The sequence below is a fragment of the Myripristis murdjan genome, chromosome 5 (assembly GCF_902150065.1).
Source record: "Myripristis murdjan chromosome 5, fMyrMur1.1, whole genome shotgun sequence".
NCBI classification, from domain to species: Eukaryota; Metazoa; Chordata; class Actinopteri; order Holocentriformes; family Holocentridae; genus Myripristis; species Myripristis murdjan.
In genome coordinates this window covers 38,506,426-38,533,209 of record NC_043984.1, presented here as the reverse complement: position 1 = coordinate 38,533,209, position 26,784 = coordinate 38,506,426, and the positions used below count along the sequence as shown (strand labels likewise).

The following is a 26,784-nucleotide window of genomic DNA, read 5'->3' as shown; positions in this document are numbered from 1 at the left end:
GTTTGTAACTGATTTGTGATTCCCCCATAGAGTCTAATAGTGTTTGAATATCTGTCACTGTCTGAATTAAACAATGTCAACCATCCACTTTGCTCTTGGCTGGCCAATATGCAAAAAGTACATTCTAAAATATCTATTTAAAGTATAAACAGTCATGCACTATATCTGTTATGATGCACAATTCACTGTTGTTATGCACAGTTCAAATAAACTCTGCTGTTGTTCCCATAACCGTCTGATCAGTGAACCGAGAGGCCGCAGGATCGACAGAATTCAACAGGATTCAACAGGGCTCTTTCTTTAGGGGTGAAGAATGTGCAGAGCAAATTTGGAAAGATTTAGATAAACGGTATTTGAGTTATTTAATTCACAGGCAGGATTTCTCCTATCTGCATTTCTGTCAGGACGGTTTATTCTTTTCCTGTAATTTTTTCAAGTTAGCACGTCAGGCTCCAGGGAAGATATGAAAGCCATGTTGAGGATTAAAGAAAGTGTCAAATATGAGACAATCTGGTGATCCCTTTGCATGACATTTTTTCTAACCGCGTGTAATTTAATTTCAGTGAAGGCTGTAATCACTGGGGTCTGGAGACAAAGCCAACTCTGTCGTAGCATTTTCCTCTAAAAAACAAAAAAAAACCCATCAGGCTGAGGATCATTTACTTTAAAACCAAACAAATCTAAAGAATGGGTGAAGCAGAGAGTCTACAGCCGAGAGGAAATGTGTAGGAGAGGATAAAATCCCAAGGTTCTTCCCTGGAGGGATGATGGAAAATATCATTTACATGCACTGAAAAATAAAACTGAAAGAAAAACAAAAAAGAGAAGGCAATAAAATCAACAGTACGTAATGTATGAGAGCCTTCCAGATGCTGGCAGTAATCACCTCTTCATACTACGGCTGGAAAAATATCTCCCAATGAGCTGGAGCTGAGAGATCAAAGGTTTTCCGGTAGAAATGAGAGCGGTCTTCCTCTCTGCCAGCAGGAACAGCTGCTGAGTCCATCAGGCTCTCCAGACAGATCTGACGGTCCCCGGTCACATGACCACCCCGGCTCTCCTCAGGACGAGGAGGCACCTTATTTAACTCAGAGGCCGCTGTGTTCGCTCCGTCCAGCCGGCGGCAGGCAGGACGGCCTGCTGCTGCCGGGGCAGAGTTCAGGCTCTGAGCCTGCAGGCGTCCCACAGGGACCTCAGCTCGCTACCTGACAGCAGCACTCACTTCCTGCACATTTTCAGTGGCACATTTATGATGCCAGCATTCCAGATGTTGAAATCACGGCACTGTGCAGACGACTGGAGAAAGCAGAAGCCCACGGCCACCAAACGCTGAGAACATCCCCATGTCGTCAGTCAGGCAAATCCAGACAGAACAGGAAGAAACACTGATGCCATGTCAGTACACCACAAAATCCAAAGAAGTTCACATCACATGTCCGTTTCCTGCCAGGCTGTAAAGCGTAAGATGGCAAGATGCTAAGAACAGGATCAGCATCTGTCTGATGGAGTCTGATGGTCACTTTCAGCAACAGATCAGCTCCAACTGGGAGAAGCAAGTCGCTGTTTTTGTTCTGAGATTCAGGCTAGCATTTAGGAAGGTAGAGTAGAAGCAGCATCGCATAGGGGATTCTGCAGCAGCTAGCTAGCAGCCATCTTTGGAGAACCACCTGAATAACTTTATTGATGGTTGCATCGTGACAAAACAAGCATTATTAAAAATGTTAGTAATGAACAATATCTACGCTGGAGTTTTGAACACAAGATGTCGCTGCGGTTCAGACTGCAGGCGTCGTCACGCTAGCTAACATTAAGGGGAAAACCAGCACATTTAGCACAGTTATGATGTTAAATAAGCCTTATCAGCTTGTTGGAGCCATAATGACATATGGATTATACTTACAGATGAAACCGGGGAAAAGGGAAGTTTAATGCATGAAAGTAAAATCCAAGGTGGTATACAAGCACGCTGTGTTCAATATGGTATGGCTGAATGTGTATACTGAATGACTTCTGTAAGATGTATGATGATTTAAATGCCCTGCAGAATATTTTTCTCCTTGTTGAACAGATGAGTTGCAAAAATATTGCCATCCTACAAAAGAGACGCCCACCCAGCCCTGCTGGAGCAGATTACTGGAGCGACTGCGAACCCTAAAACTCCTCCTTTTTACAGTTACTGACTTCTAGGAACTTTTAATTCTCAGTGAATGATGCTAAATAAGAAAAGTCCCCTTTTAAAGTGTGTTTCTCATCCCTTTAAAGAGCAGACATCATCACCGCTGCTGTCTGAGGAGAGTAAAGCCACAGTGAGAGGTGCCCACCGCCGTCCCTGCCTTCAGGAGGTCAGACTCCCGGTGTTTAATAAAGTCCCTTCAGAGCGGCTGACAGGCGGCATGCATCATGTTAAACAGCACGTGGACTGCAGCTTTTCCAACACGACTTTAACTACGCAGCTAATGATCGTGTAATACGGCTTTCCCCACTTTTTCCATGGCTGTGTTGTTACTTCTGGTCGGGGTGAAGAGGCAAAACAAAACTTTAAAGGCAGAGAGGAAGGCAAATACAAGTACAATGATTTCTTTGGTTCTGCAGAACGGAACTGGAATAACTGCAAAGTCATGTCAGGAGAAAGGATTTAAAACTCTGAACACTGTGAGCCTGTGGCCTGCAGGATGTCAGGCCAACGTCAGATCAGACTCCACATCAGTGACTTCAGTCTTTTCGAGGGTGTGAATGCCGGCAGAGAGGCCTTCACTGACCCTCATCCTGACCTGTTCATGCTGCAGTCTGCATGCAGTCGTGTCGCAGCAACGTGGATCCAACAAAAAACACCAATGAGTTTACAGAGCGCCCTTTTTCCAACGTGCCCTTCACTTCCCTTTCAAAACACACACACGCACGCACGCACACACACACGCACGCACACACACACACACACACACACAAACCCAAGTCTGCAGCACTGAAGAAGCTTGCTGTTGGTGTGACATCATGGAGGTTTGGGACATGAACATGAAAACACACCTGCTCTGAGGAAGACAGACGACCTGTCAGCAGGTAAAGAGACACCTGAGGTCAAGATCCCTCCACCTGATCAGAGTGAATTCTATAATGTTGATTACGCACCTTATGTTGAAATAATCTAATATTTTCAGTTTCATTTATGAGGAACTAAACATTTGAGGGAATTTGATTCTTTTAAATTTAGAAAATATTATCAACCATGTAAAAGAACCCCTAACACAGAGATGTGTGTGTGTGTGTGTGTGTGTATCAGTGAGTGTGCATGTGTGTAACTGTGTCTATATGTGTGTGTGTGTGTGTGTGTGTGTGTGTGTGTGTGTGTGCAGACTTCTGTCTGAACCATGAAGAGCCTCCTGTGGTTGCTTTGAGTCAAAACCTTTGTTTTGGATATTTCTTCTATTCACTGTCTACCTCGCTCGTCCACACAGCTCTCTCTCTCTCTCTGTCTGTCTGTCTGTCTGTCTCCCCTGGTTCTGTCTGTCCCTCCTGCTGTGTGTCTGTGTTTTGGGCAGACAGGAGACAGGGTGCTGTAAGAGGCAGGGATTAGTTTCCAGTTTAATTTGAGCTCAGTGTCTGTCAGCGATGTCATGGTGAGCTGCTCTGTCTCATATTTGTTATTTATGCAGTAATTACATTTATAATTTGAAAAGTGTTTAACAGTACGATTATACAATCAGCGGCTGAATCTCTGAGTCATGGTCAGCACTGCACCGACTGACCTCTTGGCTTCTCACGACGGCTTTTGCAGATTTTATCAGACGACAGTTTGTTCACTGCAGATTATCTCTCAAGAAAAATCATTTATGAGTGACGGTCACAAGACAAATAAGGATCACTGACCAAAAAAGAGCAACTGTAAAGCGAGACTTTCCATCGGCCCCACAGGGGTGCCACAGGGTCCGAGGCCTAATCAGACGTTTCCTCGCATCGGGACGTCCCGTGGCATTAAAGCAGAAACACTACGGCAACTCGTTGGCACTGTCCCGTGTGCCGCTGCCTTCAGGCTCAGAGACAGGAAACTCAGTTTAACACAACAGGACAGAAGAGGACAGAACAGAGGAGAACAGAACAGAACAGAACAGAACAGAACAGGACAGGATAGAACAGAACAGAGGAGAACAGGACAGGATAGAACAGGACAGGATAGAACAGAACAGAACAGGACAGAGGAGAACAGAACAGAACAGAAGAGAACAGGACAGAGGAGAACAGGATAGAACAGGACAAGCTCCAGCCTCGACACCGACGGCAGGACCAGACCATCTGATGGTTTGGAAAATATGACATCCAGAGAGAGACACGTCGAACCAGGAACGCAGACCGTCTCCCATCAGGAAATACTTGGTAACATCTAATTTGCAGTTTGAATACTGTAATTCCAACAATTACGCCATAGAATTGTTAGTACCACAAAACCAATTTCCCTCTTAGGAATAATAAAGCTACCAAAGTGAGTGATTTTGTGGTAGAACCATCCGTCGAGAAGTAGGAAGCTTTCAGGGACAGTATTTTCCTGACCAAAAGGAAACAGTACGAGAGGCGTCCTGCTCCATATGATCATGTTCCGCTGGTAGGAACACCTGGTAGAACATCTGGTAGAAGATCTTCTGCTGTCTGAAGTCACGGACTCTTGGAATATATGTATGAATATACACTACTCACAAAAAGTTAGGGATATGTGGCTTTTGGGTGAAATTTATGGAAAATGTAAAAAGTTCACGCTACAGTGATATTATATCATGAAAGTAGGGCATTTAAGTAGAAGCATGCACTGGTGATTTCCTCAAACAATTTCTTGAAACAAAAGCCAACAACAGTGGTGGATACACCACAACAAAAAATGTCAGTGTCAATAACTTGTCATGTGCCCTTGAGCATCAATTACAGCTTGACAGCGACGTCTCATGCTGTTCACAAGTCGACTTATTGTCTGCTGAGGCATGGCATCCCACTCTTCTTGAAGGGCGGCCCTCAGGACATTGAGGTTCTGGGGTACAGAGCTCCGAGCCTCTACACGGCCACTCAGCTGATCCCATAGGTTTTCTATGGGATTCAGGTCTGAGAAAGTGCAGGCCACTCCATCTGAGGTACCCCAGTCTCCAGCAGCCGTTCCCTAATGATACGACCTCGATGAGCTGGAGCATCAAACACCTGATGTGAATTTTGCCGTTAAACTCCTTGTTAGAGAACAGCAACTTGTGCAAAAAGTACTGAAACATTGAACAGTTGGACATGTGCATTCAAAAGTTTACAGAAGGTCACATTAAGTTCACCTGTAAAGGTTATAATGCATTTTAGGTTCATCCTGAAATTTCACCCGAAAGCCGAATATCCCTAACTTTTTGTGAGTAGTGTATGTATGTATTTAAACTCTAAGGGGCCAGGCTAACGACTCCCATAGACTTCAAGTCTTGATGCTAAGCTAACAGGAAATGCTACCCATAGGAGCTGAACAACATTGGAGACCTTTTCCACCTGAAAACGTCTCCAACATGTGGCCTCAGTCTGGGGAAGTCGGGAAAAGGGGATTTTGCCTAAAAGGTTGGAGTTTTCCTTGATTCTTGTCAAGGCAACTCCTCGTGTTCTGGAGCAGAGACGAAAGACTAAGGACAGTTCACACACACACACACACACACACACACACACACACACACCCCACAACGCGCTGCTTCTAACCTGATTATTGTAGACTGAGCCACTAAGTGAGATTAGAAGTTTGGCGATCCAATTTTAGGATTAATGCTCATTTTTCAGTCTTTTTCTCTGAGTTTTCTGACTGCTATGCATCACTGTGACCGCTGAAGTGGTTGTGTTCAGTCTGTCAGATCCAAACACACAAACACCCTCCTCAACAATCAGCCCTCTGGAAAAAAGGCATCAGCTCTCCCCCAGGATCCTGTGAACTTTCCTTCTCGGTCTTTATTTCTTTAAACAAGCTTCACTGAAAAGTCTCCATTCCATCTCCAAAGCTGATAGAACAGAAAACAGCGCGCACATGAGGACGAGTGATAAGAGCGGCGCAGCTGGAAGCGATTAGCAGACGATGAGGAGGCCGAGCGCAGGGCAGCACAAACACTACCATGATTTATTTGATCAGAGATACAGCAAATATTGCATTTCTAGGCCATTTGCCTACCATTAATAATGAATTAAATGTCACATTGCATACAAAGTGCTAATCCTGTGACATTCTTTCTGGGTTTGCTGGCAGGGGCTAACGCTCAAATTCCATCACTGTGCTTTTTCACTTATTTTTCTTACTTTTTCACTCGTTTTCATCATAACGGCTGGTTCTTCGTGAGAGAATAACACTGATCCCAGAGATCCATTTTCCCTTCATGTTCCCCACCTCTAGCCTACAGTCTCCTGATCAAATCGCTGGCAGAGCATTTGCGATCTAATTTTGTGATTAACGCTCATTTTTCATAGATTTTTCCAGATAGATCACCGTGGCTCACGAAGCTGAACACCAAACCTGTTCCAATCAGATCCAAACACAAAAACACCCTCCTGACCAATCAGCGCTCTGGAAAAATGACATCAACCTGCGAACCTTCCTTCCTTCTTTTTTAATGAGCTTCACTGCAAAAAGTCTCCATTCCATCTACACACACGCTGTTTTTCCAACAGGTTCTGTGTATTGTTATGTTCTGCATTCATCCTTTATGTTTGCTGTAAACACTGGCGTTTGTTGCTTCACACTAAGTTTTCATCTGGGGAACTACTTTTCCACGGAGCTTAATTAAAATGGTTTGGTGATGATCTCTGCATGGTATCTGCAGGCTCATGCCTGCAATTAAATCACAGCTGTGATGTTATTTAGCTCAACACAGTTTCATGTCTTCTGGTTCTTAAAAATCCGAGCTCCAGTCTTCAAACTGTGATGGCGTCATGGCCACTGGAGGGAGAAAAAACAACGATGGAGCTCGGGAAGGGAGCGTTGTATTCCCAGAAAATAACTCAAGAATTTCTGAGATTAAAGTTTTACATTTATAAGAAAAAAATTACAAATTTATGAGAAAGAAATCATAACAAAACTCTGAGATTATAAAGTCACATCTTGAAATTAATTTAGGTTTTTTTTGTTTTTTTTTTAAGATTATTTTTTTGGCATTTCTGCTTTATTTGACAGTCACAGTAGAGAGAGACAGGAAGGGCAGGGGAGAGAGAGGGGACGACCTGCAGCAAAGGGCCTGAGGTCGGATTGGAGCCCCGGTCGCTGCGATCGGGACGGAGCCCTGGTACACGGTGCGCGCTCTTAACCCGTGAGCCACTGGGGCACCCCATTAATTAATTTACTTAATTAATTAATTAAATTAATCTTGAAAATTCTGAGTTTTTTCCTGAAATTTTACAGCTCCATTTGTTTTTTTTTTTACCCTTCAGTGGCCCAAATACGCCGTCGTACCAAACGGTGATGTTCAGGAAGTACAAATTTAAATTTTATAATTTAAATTTAATCAAGTTGTTGATTTGATTAGTTATTTGCTATAAGTGACATTCACTGATGTCAGTCATCACTGATTTTACTTATTAGATCAACATTTACATAAAACAAGTGAACATGTTGTGCATCAGTAACAGCTGAAATGTGGTTATAACAAGAGATAACAGCTGGTTTTCGCTCTAATCTTTCTGCACAGTTCAAATCTATGTGGAGTGGTCCTGTGCAGACTGCTGTGAAGCCTGTGTGGAGGAGAAACATCTCTCCTCAGTCTCCACATGAGAGGCACAGAAGATCCTGAATGACCTGAACACGAGCTCTGACCCTCTGGCTGCTGAAATGTAGACTAAACCCTTATAAAAAAAAAACTCATTTGTTCCATGAAGATCCTGAGTAGCAGCAGTTAAATGCTTTCACTGGTGGAAAATTATGTTGCCAAAGCACTTCATAACATGAGGATGTACACTCGCATGTGTAACACTCTGCTTCTGTTGGGCTGACAGTTTGGGATCGTTTCCACGGCACTTTCTAACGTCCTGCGCGATGGTCCATGCTGAATGTGTAACCTTGTGCTCTTAAATGTATGAATGTGTGTGATCAGACTGATACTTGGCTGAGGTGCCGTCATGTTGATCAGACTGATACTTGGCTGAGGTGCCGTCATGTTGATCAGACTGATACTTGGCTGAGGTGCCGTCATGTTGATCAGACTGATACTTGGCTGAGGTGCCGTCATGTTGATCAGACTGATACTTGGCTGAGGTGCCGTCATGTTGATCAGACTGATACTTGGCTGAGGTGCCGTCATGTTGATCAGACTGATACTTGGCTGAGGTGCCGTCATGTTGATCAGACTGATACTTGGCTGAGGTGCTGTCAGGGCTGCAGTGTGTCTGGGCGTGTCTGCAGCTGCAGGAGCTGCTAGCGGGGTGAGCTGCAGAGAGAGAGCAGTGTTGCTGCGGAGACGCCCTGCAGGTTGTGTTTTCCAGATGTAGGAAGGCATGTTGTTTGGTGGACCCCAGAAATCACATCATCATTTTGACATTTTGATTTTGAAATTAGCAAGAGGTCCCTTGACCTCTGACCTCCAGCTGTGTGAATGAAAATGGGTTCTCTCCCCTTTGCAGACACGCCCACCTTCTGCTAATCCCATGCAGTTTGGGCCCCAAAGCCTGCAGTCCACATGTGTTCTTGTGGCCTGTTGTAAAATGGTGTGTGTGTGCAGACTGGGGCCTAAACAGTCTTGGAGCTGCATCAGTTGGCTTTGACTGGAAAGCTGAGACTCTTGTGGATTCAATGAGCCACATTTGATTCATTCATTCTTGACACAATGAGCTGAGCTGCATGTCAAATTAATCTTCAGATTCCCAGCTTTCAAATGATGTTTACCACTTCTACTTGGCTGCTGCTGTTGACCTTTGACCTCCTCCTGAAGCCCCCCTCATCTTAATCCTGAGAGCAGGTTCTGGATTGGCCCTGGTGGTGACATTCTCAGCACAGTGAGCTGTTGTTTCCAGCTGTGGACACACAACATGAGGCTAGACGGAGCTTGTGTGATAGCTGTTGTGCTGTATCAAATGGTGGCAGTCCAAGCATCTGTTTGGAAGTGATGCAACTTAAAATAATGTGTAACGGACAGATGGTGACCCCACAAGGCCCTGTTCGGAGAAAATGCAAAACAATGAAGTAAGCATGACCTGTGAGGAAATGGGCGTGGCCTAAGAGGAAGTGGGTGTGGTCAAAACAGTCAGAGAAATTATTATGCTGCTCTTTTCCCCAGGACAAACCTTGTGCCAAAATGCGGTGGTGCTAAATGATGGGAAGTTGTGTGACTTGTTGTGGTAAGCCACGCCCACTGCTACGCCCACTTTCCACCCAACAGCCTGAAAAGTTAATCATGTCTGTTTTGTGGTGACATCTGAGCCACACCTCCTTTTAGCCAAAAAGGTCCAGTCCAGCTGTTTGGTAAAGTAATATATTAATCTTGAGCTGGAGGTCAAGAAAGGGCATTGTTTTATTGTTCCTGCAGAGCCGTGAAGCTGTCATTACCAGCGACTGAAACTATTAAAATGTGCCTGTGTTTAAATATCACATAATATTAACTTATATTGCTCTTATATTTCATGTGATCCTAGAAATGTGCGGGAGATCTCAGACAGTGTTTTTTCTTCTTACTTTAGCTCAGTGTGACTATATGGGTGGGAATTTGCCACCAATCAAATTGTGGTTTATCTTTGGCTGCGAGTGGTTAGTCTACTCTGCAGGTAACTAATCATCATCTGATGTCTATTCTGAATAACTATCTGGCTAGTAAAATACAAGTGGCTGCGTAATCTATCAGGATGTGCCAGCTACTGATGGGAAGTAGAAAAGCTTAGTCTCCTTTGAGTCTTGTGAAATGCTCCTGAACACGGGACGACTCGGCCAGCTCCTTGATGATGAGATGATCATTTAACCAGATCTCTGATAGTTTGGAAAATATGACTTCCCCAGAGAGAAGATGCACTCAAACCAGAACACAGACCCTCTCCCATTTTGGTCCATCTGTCTGCCAAACCAAAGCATATTTGGACTGTCTGGCTCTGCCATAAGTCCTGCCTCAAAGTCACATTCCTGCTGGGCTCAGCAGAAAATACCAGCGCCAAATGGAAAAAGGAATAGTGTAATACATGCAAACCTCTGGGGGAGCAAGCTCTTATTAGCTTTTCCATTCTTGGGAGTTATTTCTCAGTTGTACCTGAGAGGTAAAGGGCTGTCATGTGGTGGTCTGCAGAACAACAGGACTAAAAGCACTGCCTGCACTTTAACACACGAGTGACAAAGTGGGTTTGACGTTCCACAGCGTGTCCAACACTCTGCTCCTCCGCCTGGCCTCTGCTGTCCGGCAAAGCAGAAAAACTACAGACAAAAAAAATGAAATTACAGCTTCTCATTAATTCTGGTGACAGGCACTTTTCAGTTTACCTTGTGCCACCTGAAGTCACGAGTGGTTTTGTATACATTCCTCTTGTAACAATCCATTTTAACGCATACACACACACACACACACGCACTTAACTAGCTAAACATCTTGCTGTCATGTTCACTGAGCACTGACTAGCATCACTGTATGTGCAACATCCTCGCTGCTTTTGCTTGATTGGGAGAAAGTGAAGGCAGCATCCCAGCCTGACATGTGTGTGTGTGTGTTTGGGGATGTCAGATGCTACCACTCAGCCAAATAAAGGAATTCCTCAAACAAACCAAACAGATGGCATCACCCTGCAACTATTGGCATGGCAGGATTATCTCCATTCTAACTCTCACTGAGACAGTCCAAGCAGCTGCAGCTCTCCAGGTCCATTATCCCAGTACCAAGAGGACTCAGTGTAAGAAGCGTTCAAGTGGATGTGTAATATTTATGATGGCAGCAGGCCACGTCTGCATGAGGGGAGGGGAGGTAACAGACCTACCGGTATGTTCTTTATAAAGACTTCAGCATTTAGTCGTCTATAATGCTAACTACTCTGGCATCGTTTCAAAGCTCTTGATGAAAAGCACATGACTTCAGTCTAACAATGCCTTTTCAAATCCAGTCCCTGAGAAGTACAAATGTGCAATGAGAGAGACGAGAGCTCTTTGCTGAAGCTAAGCCTGTCACGCCAGCAGCATTGGTTTTCCGCCGGTGGGGGGGTTCGGGGGCCGTTTTTGTGAGGAGAGAGGGGGTGATGCTAGTCTCCGTTCACTGGGAATGTACTGAGGATCAAACTCTCAGCTTTCCAATTGGACTCTGCTGCACTGCTGTTCACTGAGGGCTGCCTGCCTGGGGTTTAAACAAGGACACAAACACGCCGAGCCGCTGAGGTAGGACACACTGCAGCTTCATCAACACTAACTTTCTTGCATTGTCTTTATTTCAAACTGGCTGGTCTGAACTGTTGAATGTTACAGAGAATACATGTAATCTGTAAGAGTTAACAGTAAGAGTTAACAGTTCAGTTTACAGGACCCTAACCCTTAGTGCATTAAAGGAGGTTAAGAAGTTAAATCTTAGTGGAGCAATGTGATAAGGTTATGAACTGATTTCACTGCGCTGAGTTAATCTTAAATCATATCATCATCATCAACTAATCTGCTTCTAGGGAGTTTTTTAAATGCATTAATGGTGGATGTAACATATTTCTGAGTTTAGTGTGTGAATTTTAGATTTTAGAATAACTGGCACTAACATTCAGAAGCTTTTTCACCTTAATGAAGTAAAGATAAGTCAAAGTCACTGGAACTTCAGTTGCTGATGCCCATGTCAGATATTTTTATCCATTACTATATCTGCAAGCTCATTTCATTTAAGAGATTCAACATTCTGTTGCAGTATATTAACCAGAAATTGTAAATAAAGAACAGGAGAAATTAAATCACTTCAAAATTAAGGCATGTTCAAAGTGTGGAGTTTCTACATTTGTAGAGATTTGTGATTATTGGTGGAGCCAGGGAGGACATGAGGACAGTGAAGGGTGGTGGCACCCTCCCCTCTGGTTAATGCAAACCTCTGGCGAGCTTGAAACCAGTCAGTAAGACACCTGAACCAGTCTGGACTGGTACTGTCAGCTGCGTAAAGTGAAAGGAACTCAGTGAATCTGTTCTGAAAGCTCTACCACTGAGCAACAGCAAAGCACAGAAACATGGGAAATATCTCCAAAATACCACAAAGTTACCAGATCAAAACACCACCAAGTTACAAAATGCACTTCAAGAATAGAGCTTTTATTGTCCTAAAAGGACCTATGTGGACTAAATGGCAGGCGGAGATGCAGGGGAAGGGTCTGTGCGGGGCGGTATGTGCTGCTGCTGCAGGATGCTCGACCACCACCACATAGCTGTGGCCTGACTGAACGCTGGATGGAAAGGCTCTGCATCTGTCAAGATCACCAGAGGCACGCAACCAGGCATTCTCTACTTTCTGCTGGCTGTGTAAATGCATTTTAAGAGTTAGAAATATCAGTCTTTAGCTCTTTATAAAACTTCATTCAGTAAATTAGTGCAGATGGTGAATACGTGAGAACAATAGAAACATTTGTATTGGCTGTAAATTCCCATTTTCAGTGAAGGATATCAGTGCTTAATGGAAACACTGGTAGAATCAGTCCACTAAATTGCTCCAGTCCCCCGTGGATTGTTCAAGACATTAATTCCAGATTTAGACTAACATTCAGAAAGTGTTTCCAAAGCAAACAGTGACTTCATATAGCAGTTATCACACAAGCTACTGTTGGGCTCCATAGACAGACAATTTCAAACAAATTCAAAACTCTGGACAGAAACTGTCTTGGACCTGAGCTGCAATGAAGAATAAACTAAATTAAGTTCAAAGCTCTTTGGGTGATTACTCAGTCAACATTTCTCTTCTGTATTTCTTCATTTTGAAAATTAAAGTGAAACTGAATCCCAACACAAAGGATGTCCTTGCTAAACCAAAGGCATATCCATGTCAGAGACGATATTTTCTCTACCGTCTCTGGAAGTAAAAACAATTACAGGCCTGAGACAGAGCCGGGACTCCTGAGCAGAGGGTTACCATGACAACATGAGACCACCACTCTGGAGTGGAGCGGTTACCACAGCATACAAAACGTGCAAACAGTGGTATTCGATCCTGTCTCTGATAGCCACAGTCCTGCTGAAAATATTCACACAGCCGCCACTCTGAATGCTCCAGATGAGGAAACTACACAGAATAAAGCAGCATTACCTCAACATGTCAGGGATGACTTCAGACGGACCTTACAAATGTCAAACTAGCTTACTAATAAACTACTAAATAGCTATGAAGGCTACTATGGCAGCTAGCAATAATGGGTCAACTATGTTAAAATACAAACCTATATCCCTCCAGAGTTTTGATCTGTTAAATTATATCTGTTGGTGAGGAAGCTGGGAAATGGTGAATATTTTTTGTTTTGTGTTTTTATGATGTGCATGTTGGTGCATAACATCAGCACAGAGCTGGCCTGGTGTGTTCTGATTGGCTGCCTGGGATGCAGCGTCTATTGTCATTCACCTCGTGTCCCAGGTGTCCCAGTAAAGAGTCCCTGGTCAGACAAAGGCTAACCTGAAAACCAGCAAGGCTCGGGGTCTGCAGGACCGGGACTGAATGCTGACATGTAACCATGTGTAAGAAAAAAACAAAAAACAAACAAACAAACAAAAAAACATAATGGTTACCACAGTGACATGGGACCTGGGGCCATGTTCCAGAAACCTCCTAACTTGCAGATCCAGATCGAGATCCAGATGTTTGGTAACCATGGTAACTAGGGTTAGGACCTGATTTAGGAAAACAGCCATCACAGATGAGTTCCTATCCAAACTTCAGATAGGAAAAATAGTTTAGGATTTGATTCTATAACACCAAACTGAGAAAAATCCTGTCTGAGACTTCCTATCTCAGCTTAAGACTTAAGATTTCCTCAGTGCGGCGACATCAGTATCCAGTCCTCTTGTTATTGGTTCTGGAGCCGAGCTAACTTGTTTGTCTCTCACTACAGATTTCCATGGTTGCTGTGTGACTGACCTACCAAGTCTCTAAAGCAACATCACCATGAAGGTTTTCTTCCTGCTGTGCCTGCTGGCGCTAGGCGACGCCAAACCCTACCAGCCAATCAACGTCATGGACTTCCTCAGAAACTATGACATCATGATGGGCGATGCAGACGATGATGATGACAACAACATCGACGACGACGATGATGATGATGATGATGAAGATGAGGACTGCCCGGCCGGCTGCCAGTGCTGGCCCAGAGTGGTGCAGTGCTCTGACCAGGGTCAGAATACACTCCAACATGCCAAACACACATATCAACGCTGTGCTGTCCAAGATACACTCATTCATATCTAAAAAGACAGGCTTTCATTCATCCATTAAAGACGTTACCTGACATTCATCACCCAGTATTAAAGAAAAGATCCTCAGCCAGATACTAGTTTGAAAAGAAAGTGGTACAGACCCACTAATAATCACTACACGGTGTCATTTTTACCAATAGTGGACAGCTCATTTTGGATGTAAACCATTCAACTCCTGTGCTGGCCAGTATGAACAACAGTCTATAAACTGGATTTCAAATAATGCCAAGACTGGAAATGAGAATCTGACCTGTGTTTTTTTTTTTTTTTTTTTTTTTTTTGTGCCCTATAATTAAAAAAAAAATAAACCATGGCAACAATCTAAGAACTTTTCAATTTTTTGTCATACAGATTTTTTTAAAAATAAGTTTTAAGGAAGCCCATTCTGTGTCTACTCCTTATAAATTGAATACAAACAGCTTTGTGTTGGCTCCTAAAGGGGAACTCAACCCCCCTCATCTGCCTTATTAAACCCTCCTTACTGGTAACGTTACCACCTAAGCCTCTATAAATGCTCAGCAGTCACCGCTGCAAACGGAGGCTGAAAGTATGAGTCAAGTCATTCACAGATTTTCCTAACTGGAGCCTAAGGGCTTAAGGGCCTGGTTGTGGCACGTCCTTACATGACAAGCACACTCAGAGTGATGTGTGTTTTCTCCAGCCTGAGCACCAGTGTGATACCTGTAGCTCTCAGTGTTGTTAAAATGCCTTTATTTAGTTATTTATTTTTTTTAAAGACAGCCCACGTGAAGAATAACTAGGAACTGTGTCTCTTCCAACAGGTCTGATCTCTGTTCCTGAGAAGATTCCTGAGGACACAGTGATGATCGACCTCCAAAACAACGACATCACTGAGATCAAGGAAGATGATTTCAAAGGCCTCAATACAATCTATGTAAGGCAAACATTCAGAGCTGTCAGCCTGGTTCTACATGGCCATGAACACTATAATCCCCTCTTATTAAGGCAGCACACTGTAAGACAGATTCCTGTGGAGCTAGAACAAATAAGGCATGTCTCGAGTTGTGTGATTTGAAGAACACAGAATGACATCAGTGCAAAGGCATAAAGAGCATGTAGGCAAACGGATAATTAAGGAATGATTGTTTGGAAAGAAGGATGGCATTGGTCCAAATATAAACTCTGAGGGCTAATTAGCTTTGTTCACCTTAAACCACCTCACCCTTCAGTCTGCATCCAGGTAAAACTACCAGTTGAGAAGCCTGAATGGTCTCAAGGTGTCACTGAAGTTCACCTGCATTTATTCAAATCTGTAGTCAAAAGGAGACTCCTTCAAAATCTTTGAGGACATTTTGACTAGAGGTCGACTGATTAATCAGTTTGGCCAATGAATCGTTGATTATGGGACATTTTCCAAACTATAGGTATTGGCAGGACTTGGCTCTGATTGGCTGATGGCTGACAGGTAGGGACTAAAATGATGAACCATAACCCGATACAAAACACTTAGGCAAAGACGACATCAATAAGTAACTTGCATATATCACATATGAATAGCATATGAATAAAATAAAAGTTTAAGTGCTGTAAACAATAATGACACAATCTTATAGAATAATTAATTTAATTCTGCATAATATAGTGAAATTATTCCTGCTGTAAAGACAAACTCTGTGTCCTCCATTATAATATCAGGCTGCTCAACTGGAATCAGTGACTCTGAGGAAAAAAACTGCTGACTAAAAACAGCTCCCTACATACTAATTTATTTTTTTTTCTCCACGGTCTGATTTTTGGTTCCAGATATATTTATTAATTACTTTGAGTTTGAAGTTTAGTGATCTAGACTTAGTTATATATTTGGTTAGATTTTATTGGTTTGATTTAGATGTTGGGTCTGCAGTTAGTTAGTTATAATGTCTAATAAAGTCTAAGAAGGTTTTTTCCAAAAGGGTTGTTTTATCAGCCGATTAATATGCTATCAGACTTTTTCCTGCCCCAAACTATCGTTATTATATTGTCCTTTAAGAATCCACCATCACTCAGCCTCTAATCTTGACCACAAACCACGCAGCAGGAAGTGGCTGGTTAGAGACAGTGCCATGGAATAATGGCTTACTTTTTTATTTCATACAAACAGATCCAAATACAGACACTTAAACGTTTGATTTCGTCATTAAAATCCACTCTGAACATCTCAGAAACATTAAAACTCAAATTCCATCATCTGAGTGTTCGTACTCCCAAACAGACCCGCTGTTCCTGATCCTGTGTTCAACTCAACGCTGCTTACTAAACGGTACATGGTCAAGATTTCCTCCAAGGTTGGAAGTGGGTTGTGTTCAGATTCAACATTCATTCACACTTAGACTGCAGATGAATGACAGCATGAAGCTGATCAGGCTACAAGATGATAAATAGTGTTGACAAGAGTCCAGTTAAATACAGACTAGTCCTACTGGCTCCTCTCTTCTTCCACCTCTGTGTGAAAGTGTGTGTGATCCCAGCAGCTGGTCCGTCTGAAGTGTGTTGTGTGTTCTCCCAGCCAGAAATAAACCACATCGAAGCCAGAAGGCTCTCATTACTGTTTTACCACAGCAAACACAAACGAGCAGCTACAGTTTTATACTAACGTAGAGATTTGTTATTGAAAGTGTTATTCTAATTCCTGCCTTACACCTCCGACAGGCCCTGTTCCTGATCAACAACAAAATCTCTAAGATCCACCCCAAGGCCTTTAAGAACATGGACCGTCTCAGACTGCTGTACCTCTCCTACAACCTGCTGACGGAGATCCCTGCCAACCTGCCTCGCAACATCCTGGAACTCCGCTTCCATGAGAACAGGATTGCCCGTATCAAGAGGGATGCATTCAGGGGCCTGAGAAGCCTAAATGTGCTGGGTAATGACCTCTGAGCCACTGGTGTCCAGTCCTGTGCAAAGGATGAACCTGCAGGTTTCCAATCCAACCACAAACTACAACAACAGATGGAAAGGTTGGAAAGAAAACCCGCAGACTGTTACAGGACTGGACACCACTAGCCTGTGGAAAACACTGATAATAGTGACAAAAACCACAGCTAGACTGTTAAAATACCGCTACTGAATGTCTACACCAACTTTCTGCAGTTTAATTGCGGATTTCATGCAGTGAAAGGGAAGCTTTTAAAGCTCTGAGGGATTTCCATGCTCTGCTCAAGCATCCATGTTCACTTCTAAAATGCTTCACTTTGCACAGGCAAAGAGATTTAGACTGACTATTGTTGAATTCAACCCAGTTATTACACTGATGGTACCACTGTACACTGGCTTTATGCCTAAGAGCTCATTCAGAAACATGAACTGAAAAACAGATCAGATCAGAAATCTACCTGTATTTGGAGAGTGTTTATTCTTGTGCTAAATTACATTTATTGGCAAAGGAGATGTATCAATTATTAAACAAAAGTGAAAAGTACCAAACTTTGAATGCACAGGTTTAAAGGTGGGATTATTCAGCAGAGATGGAGGCTCCTTTCAGGAAGCCAGTGTGTGGAGGCAAATGAAAAACACTGATTCAAAACGGTTCCACTGGTCTTAGATAACATGACTTTTACCAAGACATGAGGAGACTGGATGTTACTGCTGATAACTGACTTCTTATTGAAGACCTTATTGCAGTCAAGGAAAGGTTTGACCTATTAAATGCATTAAAGGTCACTCTAAATTATTGATAGAGCTAGCTGCTGTAGATGTTTTCCAGATGTTTTATAAAAGAATAACCATTCACCCAAGTCCATCAGATCACAGGGAACAATGAGACCAAACTACCTGATATTATGTTCTCTGCAGTAATTGTGATCTAACTACTTAAAATTAATGATCATCTGGCAAGAAAATGTCAATCATATAAGAAAGGTTGATGCAGACATTTGAATCTGCCTAGGCCTTAGCAAGCCAAACATTTTGATTTGTTTTTTGCCAACAGAGTTGGGCGCCAACCCTCTGGCCAACAGCGGGATCGAGCCAGGAGCTTTTGACGGCATGTCGACGCTGTATGTGGGCATAGCAGAGGCCAAACTAACTGCTGTACCAAAAGGTAGAGAACCGCTCAGCTCTCATGGAGGTTAAACTTCTACAAATCAACCTCTTCTAGTGCTACATTAGGCTAACTCAACAGTATGACTGTAAAATATAACAAACTGTTATATTGTTATACTGTTAATAGCATGCTTTGATTTAAAGAGTTTGTATAGAAATCATTAAAAGCCAGTCATCGCCAACATGAGCTGCAGTTTCCTAACTTCACTTTGTGTCTCCCAGACCTCCCATCCTCCATCACAGAGCTGAGCTTGGACTACAACAAGATCGCCAAGATTGAAGTAGAAGACTTCATCAGATATAAAAACCTTCAAAGGTGAAAACCAACTATCCAAGGGAGCACTTTGCAGATCTTTACCTTTCAAAACTGTTTCCCTTATGAGCTGTAAATGGTTAAACAAGCTGTTATAACTGTTTTTAGGAGAACCTCAAAACATATTTACAGTTACTCAAGTTTTGTCCTTTCTAAACTCATGGTGAAATTGAAAAATGTCAATCTTCAGAATTCAGCTGTTTTTATATACCTGCAACTCTGACAGTTTGGAAGCTGTAATTCAGAGGCAATGATACTATACAACTCTATGTTGTATTTCTGCAGGCTGGGACTGGGTTTTAACCAAATTAAGTCTGTAGAGAATGGGAGCTTCATCAGCATCCCCAACATCCGTGAGATCCACCTGGACAACAACCGCCTGAAGAAGGTCCCGCCCGGCCTCAGCTCCCTGCGCTACCTTCAAGTACGATACGAAACATGACTCTGTTACCTGATCAACTGGAAACAAACATGTAGAGGGGTTTTACTGTTGCTAAGCAGACAAAGGCACACACAACAATGCAGCTTTTATCCCAGTTCAACTGTGATCAATGGCAAAAAAGGAAAGTAACACCTTTGTCTGCAGAGTCACCAGAGGTGGTAAATTCCAAAACTCACCAGCCATTTTCCTTATGAAAATCATTACGACAGAGTGAACCTCATGCCCTGCCTTGTTACTCAAACAGGCATGTTATTTTGACTGCAGATGGTAGGCTGGGCCTGCTGGTGGCACTAGAGGGAAGGTCATTGGATCGCCAAAATTATCAGGTTTCATCTTCTAGCCGACATAAATGTCTCCAAATTTCACGGCAATTCATTGGATAGATTTTGGACATCCCTACACACTGACTAGCCCAGAAACTCCTTCCATAATCAGCCTGTGCTATAATAAGTTCAGTAAAAAAATGTAAATGTCAGTTTGATAAATCACATGTTCTCTTCAGTTCTCCCTCTGGGTTCCTGAAGGTGTCAGATGTGTGTGTTTGTGGTTTCAATCTGCTGCCGCGGTCGTGGAGCGAGGACGTTTGTTCACTCTGAGCGGGAAGACGAGACCAAACAAATCCAGAAAGTGGATCAGTTGTTGAAGCGTAGCAGCGATACAGCTGGAAACAAGGAGGAAGAAGAGAAGAAGCAGAAACAGAAATTAGAACATTATTTATAGAAAGATGGAGAACGACTGGACTACCTGACCAACCAACTGAAAACTAATTTGAAAAAAATGTTCTCTGTTTCTCCAGGTGATATACCTCCATGTCAACAAAATCAGCAGTGTGGGAGTCAATGACTTCTGCCCCGCCCAGCCCAGTGCCAAGAAGAACCTGTACACAGGCATCAGTCTGTTTGCCAACCCTGTGAAATACTGGAACATCCAGCCGGCGACCTTCCGCTGCGTGACGGGACGGAGGGGCGTTCAGCTTGGAAACTTCAGGAAGTAGACAGAGCCGAGGGGGCGTGTTCAAGACAACCCAGAACTGAGAGCGTCCAACATCCTCGCCACAAGAGAGGAGCCAAGGATAATTCTGATGTATAAAACAGCAATATGATGACAGTATAATCCCTAAAATATCAGCCGTTCAGGAGTTTAGAAAAAACTATTATATTTGAATTGACAGTTATGTGTTTTTGAAAGGACATGTTTCGAATGAAGGGTCACGAAATTAGCACAACACATCACAGACCAGGTCAGCTTCCACCTCCAGTAAGATAAACCCCAAAAATGCAGTCATGAGGAGTTTCTCACCTCCTAACAAGGAGGTGACGGTGACATCACCGCCTCCCCGGTCCAGCCTCCGGACACAAACCCTTTTGCTCTTCTCAAATCAGAAACTTCCCAAGTTGTCGTGAACATTTCTTCAATTTCTGTTGTCACATAAAAGGTGTTCCTGTCCCCCACCTGCACACCAGGTGGCGCTGGTTACCCACACGCCGTTGCATTATATATCTAACAGAAGGATCTACACAAGGAAAAAAAAAATTCAGCTTTTGACTCAGATTTGAAGGTTTTTCCATGTCAACAGGACATTCTGAATATTTAGCAGAACCACCTGGTTTCTAAAAGGAATGCTATTAATGTCACTTCTCATGTGAATGATCAAGTATTATGAAAAAACAAACAAACACCAATACCAAACACCAAATCAAAAGTTAATGATCTCCGCAGAGATTTCCAGAGTTGAAAATTTGTTTGGACTCGTTTGTGCAAAAAGTCTCAGAAATGACCTGTCACTACTTTCCCAACAGTTTAACCCACGGCTGTTAAAAACAGGATGAAAAACAAAAGGCAAAAAATGAAAACTAGTTGTAGAGTTTAAGTCGAGTTGTGTACAACAATCCAGAAATTAGAGACACATCATTTCTGGTCAGCTGTGCAGATTTTATTCCCACTGACATGTGAGGATATCATGGCCTTTCCTCCATCATAACAAACTCAAATTATTCCATTATCTGTATGATTAGCGCTGAAGCTGGGCGTTTGCTGCAGATAAGCTCGCAGTGGAAGCTAAAGGAAAGCTGGGTGTCTGTACTTGAAAGCAGCTTGAACGCAACAAAAAATATCAGGTCAAATAATGCTTGTAACCCAGGGAAGAACTTAAAGGGATTACTAAACGTTAGTGTTTACAGGTAAATATTAGTCACAGATAACTTTCTAAGCATTAATGTTTAAAGGGGAAGATCAGTCACAGATAACCTGGTATTCCAAAACTGCATTCGTCACTCTGTTGTGTCTGAAGTTGTTTACTCTGCTTCATGTGACTTCACCACCAGCAGATCTGTTTTTTTAAAGTTCAGGCATTTTAAACATGAAACTATCACGACACTGCTTCACAAAAATTAATATAAACTCCACAACCAAGCACAAAGACAGTACAGACTGCTTCAAATTTAGGCATCAAAGTTTGACAAGACACCTAAAGTGGAAATAAATATCAATAAACAGCGCCTCCCTGTGGTAGCTCTTCAGGCATGCACATAAAGAACAAACTGACTGTAATGGAATAAAACTCGACTCCTTGCCCGATGTCTTTCTAAAAAAAACAAACAAACAACAGATCGTCTCAATAAAAGGAATTGCTCAGTGAATTTAATAGAGGTCATGCATACTTGGATTAAAACCAGGCAACATCCTAATGCAAACCAGCAGAATGGAAAACCAAATAACTTTGATGGTGATGTGTTAGCCTGACTGCCACGCTGATGTTTTTTTTTCTCCTCTGAAACCTGAAACCCCTCTCAGGTTTCCCATCATTTCAAGACATTGGGAAAAGGTGATTACCACATTCCAGCTACAAATTACCAAAAAAAAAAAAAAAAAAAAAAAGAAAAAGAAAATTAGAAAGAAATAAAAAGCTTACCAGAAAATAAAAATTTGCATAAATAAATAAATTCAAACGAAATAAAATTTAAGTGAATTTTGTTCGGGCAGTAAAGTAAAACCTTTCAAAATAAGCTACCCGGGGTTTCTGGGTTTCCAGGGGTTAAATGGAGATAGAACAGAATAAAGGGAAGCAGACTAGAGCAGAAAAGGACAGAACAGAATAGAATACAAAGAATGGAACATATTTTTTCTGCTTTCAGAAAATGTTGATACATATCATGTTGATGCCTGTATTATTATTATTATTGAGTTGAATTTGTCACACTGTGGAATCACAGAACTGGAATCCGTCTAACAAAATGACTGTGCCTCAGCCTGAACGGGCCTGACCAGCACAACATGCAGGCCTTATTAATGTGTAATATTCATGCCTGCCTGCAGATGTTTTATATATCTTCACTGCATGTCTATCTATGTTATGTCTTTGTCATTATTTACAAGCTGCAGCCTACGAGCCTTCGTAGGTTTGGAGCGACATGATTATACGTTGTCCTGTAAGTAAACCTGTCCTCTGCAGGGTTGGGGGCTAACTGAGTAAAATGCAACAGGAACACAGTCATGAGAAACATTCGGAAACTGATCTGCAACCTTTCAGTAAGAGTCTGGCTTCATTTATACATTTTGGAAAAATAAACAAATCCACAGTACAATTTAAAAATTTCCAGCAGATCATCAGTAACCCTGGATGGAAACCCCAGAAGCCGGACTCGACGTCCCCCAGAACATCGTCCATGTAGACCTGTTTTATTTCCTCCAGTGTTTTCTCCTCTGACATGGTGCTATATTTATTGTGTATGTCTCTAAATAAACCTCAGAAGTCCCCTATTGCTGCTTTGATTTGTTTTCCAGAACGACTGATATCCACTTTTGGCCACTAACAAACTAAGTAACATACTAACTAACATCCTGGCTTTTACATGCCACCATAGCCAATGTATTATCTTCTTTTAAACTAAGAAACCTTGAAAAAACAAACCATCTGATGAAAACCAATCCCCCACTCTTACTTTGTTGGATAATTCTGACTTATTCCTCCATCTGCCAGCAGGTGGCAGTGAACGCTAAGGCCTAGAGAAAGTTTTCCTGGGTGCCAGAGGAGAGCTGGAGGCCGGTCAGGAGGAGTGAAGACCACTGGGCACTTTAATTGAATGTAGCGAGGGGATGGTGGAGAAATTTACCTTAAAATCTGCAGAAAACAGGAGATAGGTGAAATCATTTCTGCTAAACTCAGGGACAGCCACCAGCCAAATGCCATCAGCTGCAGACTTAGCTGTGACTGGGATGTGCTAGTCACTACTGTCTGCAGACAATTTGATTTTTGCCCTGAATGAACCAATGGAGACAGCAGTTACAACATCATGTGACTGTACAGACATGGCTTCAATAAAACAACATGTGCTGAACAACTTACGGACGTCCCAGACCTCCCAGGTTCAGCTATTAAGCATCACCTCTGAGCCGATGGGGTTTAAGGTTAAATCTCACAACATCCAGACTACTGGAAGACCATCACAGCTGACACAGAGCAGGTAAAGCCAGGAGAGGAGCACAAATGAATGAAAATGCAAAGAAACTTGAAAAAATACACAAATATCAGAAGGAAAAACCACTGTTCTTTGCTCAGGTTTTGAAAAACTTTCCACCTTTTCCAGTGATGCAGATAACCACAGAACTGTGACATGTGTTATGAGTTAGTGAGTGATCAGTGGTCATCTCTACAGCCAAAACTCAAACAACACAGTCACAGCTCAGCTGCTAAGTCTGAGCGTGCTCCCTGTCCCCCCGCCCACACCGAGGTCAGGTATCACACCTGTGCAGGTACGAGCTGGGCTGGACGGGGCGGCCCGCTGGATGTGCTGCTTCTGGATGTTGTGAGAATTGATTTGTGTGATCTGTTGTCTTTCTCTCTCCTACTTCTCAAGTCTCTTTCTGCCGAATTATATCATATGAAACAAACAAACAAACAGACAGACAGACAGGAAGTGGCTTTCTACTTGCATGAAATAAAGGTGGAATGCCACGCCCCCTTTTGACTGACCAGCCTCACAACTTGCTCAGGTCGTCTGTGACACGCCGACCCAAAGATTTGTGATGACTTGTGAATCCGCTCAGAAGTTAAGAGCCGTTGTGTGAAACGCCACGCCCTCTGCCCCGCCCTCCGCCACGCCCTCTGCCCCGCCCTCCGCCACGCCCTCTGCCACGCCTCACTTTGGCGTAAAGCTGGACACTTCTTCATGGTCCGTGACCAACGTTTCCACCAAACTTGGTGGAAGCACGTGTTTGAAAGTTACGCTGCTGTGATGAACGGACGCACAGCGACTCGTAGCCCCGCCCCTCTGATGTCATCGGCCGGGGGAAAACACAGTCTGGTGTTTCTGTGACGTTTTCCAATCAGCAGAGCGGCAGGGGTGAGTGTTTGGTTACTGAAGGAGAAACGTGATGAAACCTGTGAGACAGGCTTTTCTTTTCCCTGTCTCTCTTTGGGGGCTCCAGCCGGCTCCCTGCAGACCCCCCCACCCCCCCCGTAACCTGAGCCCCGCCCACCCCCCCCACATCCGGACCTCCTCAATCAGAAACGTCTTCACCTGAAACTGATACCTGTGTTCAGAGCTGCAGCAGCACGTCTCCGGCTGGTGGACAGTCTGTGACGGGACTGTTTGGTCTTTTTTAATCAGGACTCGCTGTACGATGGAGGGGGGGTGGGGGGTGGGGGAGTGCTCTCTCTCTATCTCTCTGTCTCTCTCTCTCTCTTTCTCTCTCTCTCCAGGAAACATATGGAACAGATCTGCCGGTTGGCCAGACCTTGCTCTGCCACGTCTCACAGACCCAGACACACACACACACACACACACACACACACACACACACACACACACACACACACACACACACACACACACACACACACACACACACACACAGAAAGCTCCCCTCCTCAGATCACTTACCTCTCCAGCCTCCTCTACTCCTGTCTTCTCTGTTCCTCTGTTCTACTCTTTTACTGTTAAACTCCTCTCTCCACCTGCCAGCCAACACCTCCTTACTGCTCTCCTGCCCGCCTGCTGCTGCCTTCACTGGCATGATAATAATTCCATTTCTGTGATAACAGTTTGATTAAAGCATTTATATAGCGACTCAGGTGGAGACAGCAGAGTGTCCTGTGTCCCTCTGAGCTCCACGGGCGTGTTGCTCTGAAAAGGAGCTGAGCTCAGCTGCGGTGTTGCTGCGCTGCTGTCTTGAGGCAGCTGAAAGTGACTGAGTGACAAAAACGGATCTTTAAATTAGTGAAATCTTGAGCTTTCACTCGGTGCTAGGGATGCTAACCGGTGGCCGTTTGACCGGTTGTTGACCGTTTGAACTTTAACCGAATAATCTTGTCGGTTAATTTTAAGGCCGAACGTGTCGTCGCCGACACAAATGCGCATGTCATCTTGTAAATACCGTAACTTCCGTAAAGTTTGCTCTATCGAAAAAATTCCAACTGTCCCTGAAAGTTAGGAAGTTGCTCATGAACCCATATACAGTTTAATACGGTAAACATGGCCGGGCTTGGATTACGTCATCACGCTCAGAGACTTACAGGAGAAACGAGCCAAGCTTATAGTGATCACGTATAGTTTTGAACAAAGTTTGTCATGCAAGTCTGCAAGAGTCATAAAACCACCAAGCAGACTCATCGAGGCGTCTGGAGACAATATTTTTCACGAGGAGAGAGAGATTTCTTCTACACCGCGGTAAGCAACATGCGTAAATTACATAATGTTTGTAGGATATCATGAGGGGACATCCGTGGTACAGAACGGACACGGTCGTGTTTTTGACCGTCTGTAAACTTTACAGACGGTCAAATAATATTCTCGGTTAACTGAAATAAACCGATTAATGAGGCCCGGTGGTCGACCAAGAAAATTTTCCATTTTCGCCGTCCCTACTCGGTGCACTGGATCCCCTTCCTCTGCAGAGAAGCCTTCCTTCTTACCTGGAAAATCCTCCATTATTACAGCAGCCCACCAAGGTGTGACACACCTGGCTGTTAGAGGGGACGGGAGACGGCCTCTGATTGGTTCACTGCATGTTACGCCCAAAACACAGCCAGGATTCATGAGGAGACTCAGGACGAGCCTTTAGAGCCAGGAGCCTGGAGCAGCTCTGCACGGCAGCAGCTGAGAATGGAACTACAAAGCCCTGAGGTCACATGATTTCTTTGATAATTATGCAGAAACATCTCATTTATTTGCCACCACAAAATAAGAGCAAGAAAGCTGTTTTTGGCCCTGATGAGTTTACAGAGCACCTTGAGTCCAAGGAGGAATGAGCCAGTTTCCTCAGAGATCCACTGACGAGGCGAGTGAACCTCTAACCCCAACCTCGCACGATGAGATCCCATACTTTCAGACGCGCTGAAGTGTTTATGTGCACAGACCCTGACCGCACACCTGTCCGTGACCAAAACACCAAATCAAGTCAGAGCACGCACACACACACACACACACACACTGTCAGTCAGTCAATGATTACGCTGATTATGACCTTAAAGTCAGAGAATAATCACAACAACACCCAGAGCAGATGGGCCCTGTGTGTGACGGCTGTATGTGTGTGTGTGTGTGTGTGTGTGTGTGTGAGAGACGGCTGCAGGTGTGTGTGTGTGTGTGTGTGTGAGAGAGAGACGGCTGCAGGTGTGTGTGTGTGTGTGTGTGT

At 43.5% G+C, this 26,784-nt stretch overlaps 2 protein-coding genes across 2 annotated transcripts in view; one reads left to right on the top strand and one right to left on the bottom strand.

Moving 5' to 3' along the window:
* The window catches only part of cenpp (centromere protein P), a 120,975-nt gene that overhangs the window by 40,863 nt on the left and 53,328 nt on the right, over positions 1-26,784 (bottom strand). The window lies entirely within an intron of this gene.
* On the top strand, positions 11,246-20,143 carry aspn (asporin (LRR class 1)). Its single transcript, XM_030052269.1, has 8 exons — positions 11,246-11,311; positions 13,993-14,271; positions 15,136-15,248; positions 17,003-17,216; positions 18,282-18,392; positions 18,617-18,710; positions 18,993-19,131; positions 19,946-20,143. The coding sequence occupies exons 2-8, from the start codon at positions 14,046-14,048 to the stop codon at positions 20,141-20,143; spliced, it is 1,095 nt and encodes a 364-aa protein (XP_029908129.1). The 5' UTR covers positions 11,246-11,311; positions 13,993-14,045.

Bases quoted from the DNA above. Each gene is read 5' to 3' on its own strand.
- aspn (XM_030052269.1), top strand. From the start codon at position 14,046: ATGAAGGTTTTCTTCCTGCTGTGCCTGCTGGCGCTAGGCGACGCCAAA. The intron at 14,272-15,135 runs GTCAGAATACAC...CTCTTCCAACAG, and splicing joins GGTGCAGTGCTCTGACCAGG to GTCTGATCTCTGTTCCTGAG. The intron at 15,249-17,002 runs GTAAGGCAAACA...CACCTCCGACAG, and splicing joins AAGGCCTCAATACAATCTAT to GCCCTGTTCCTGATCAACAA.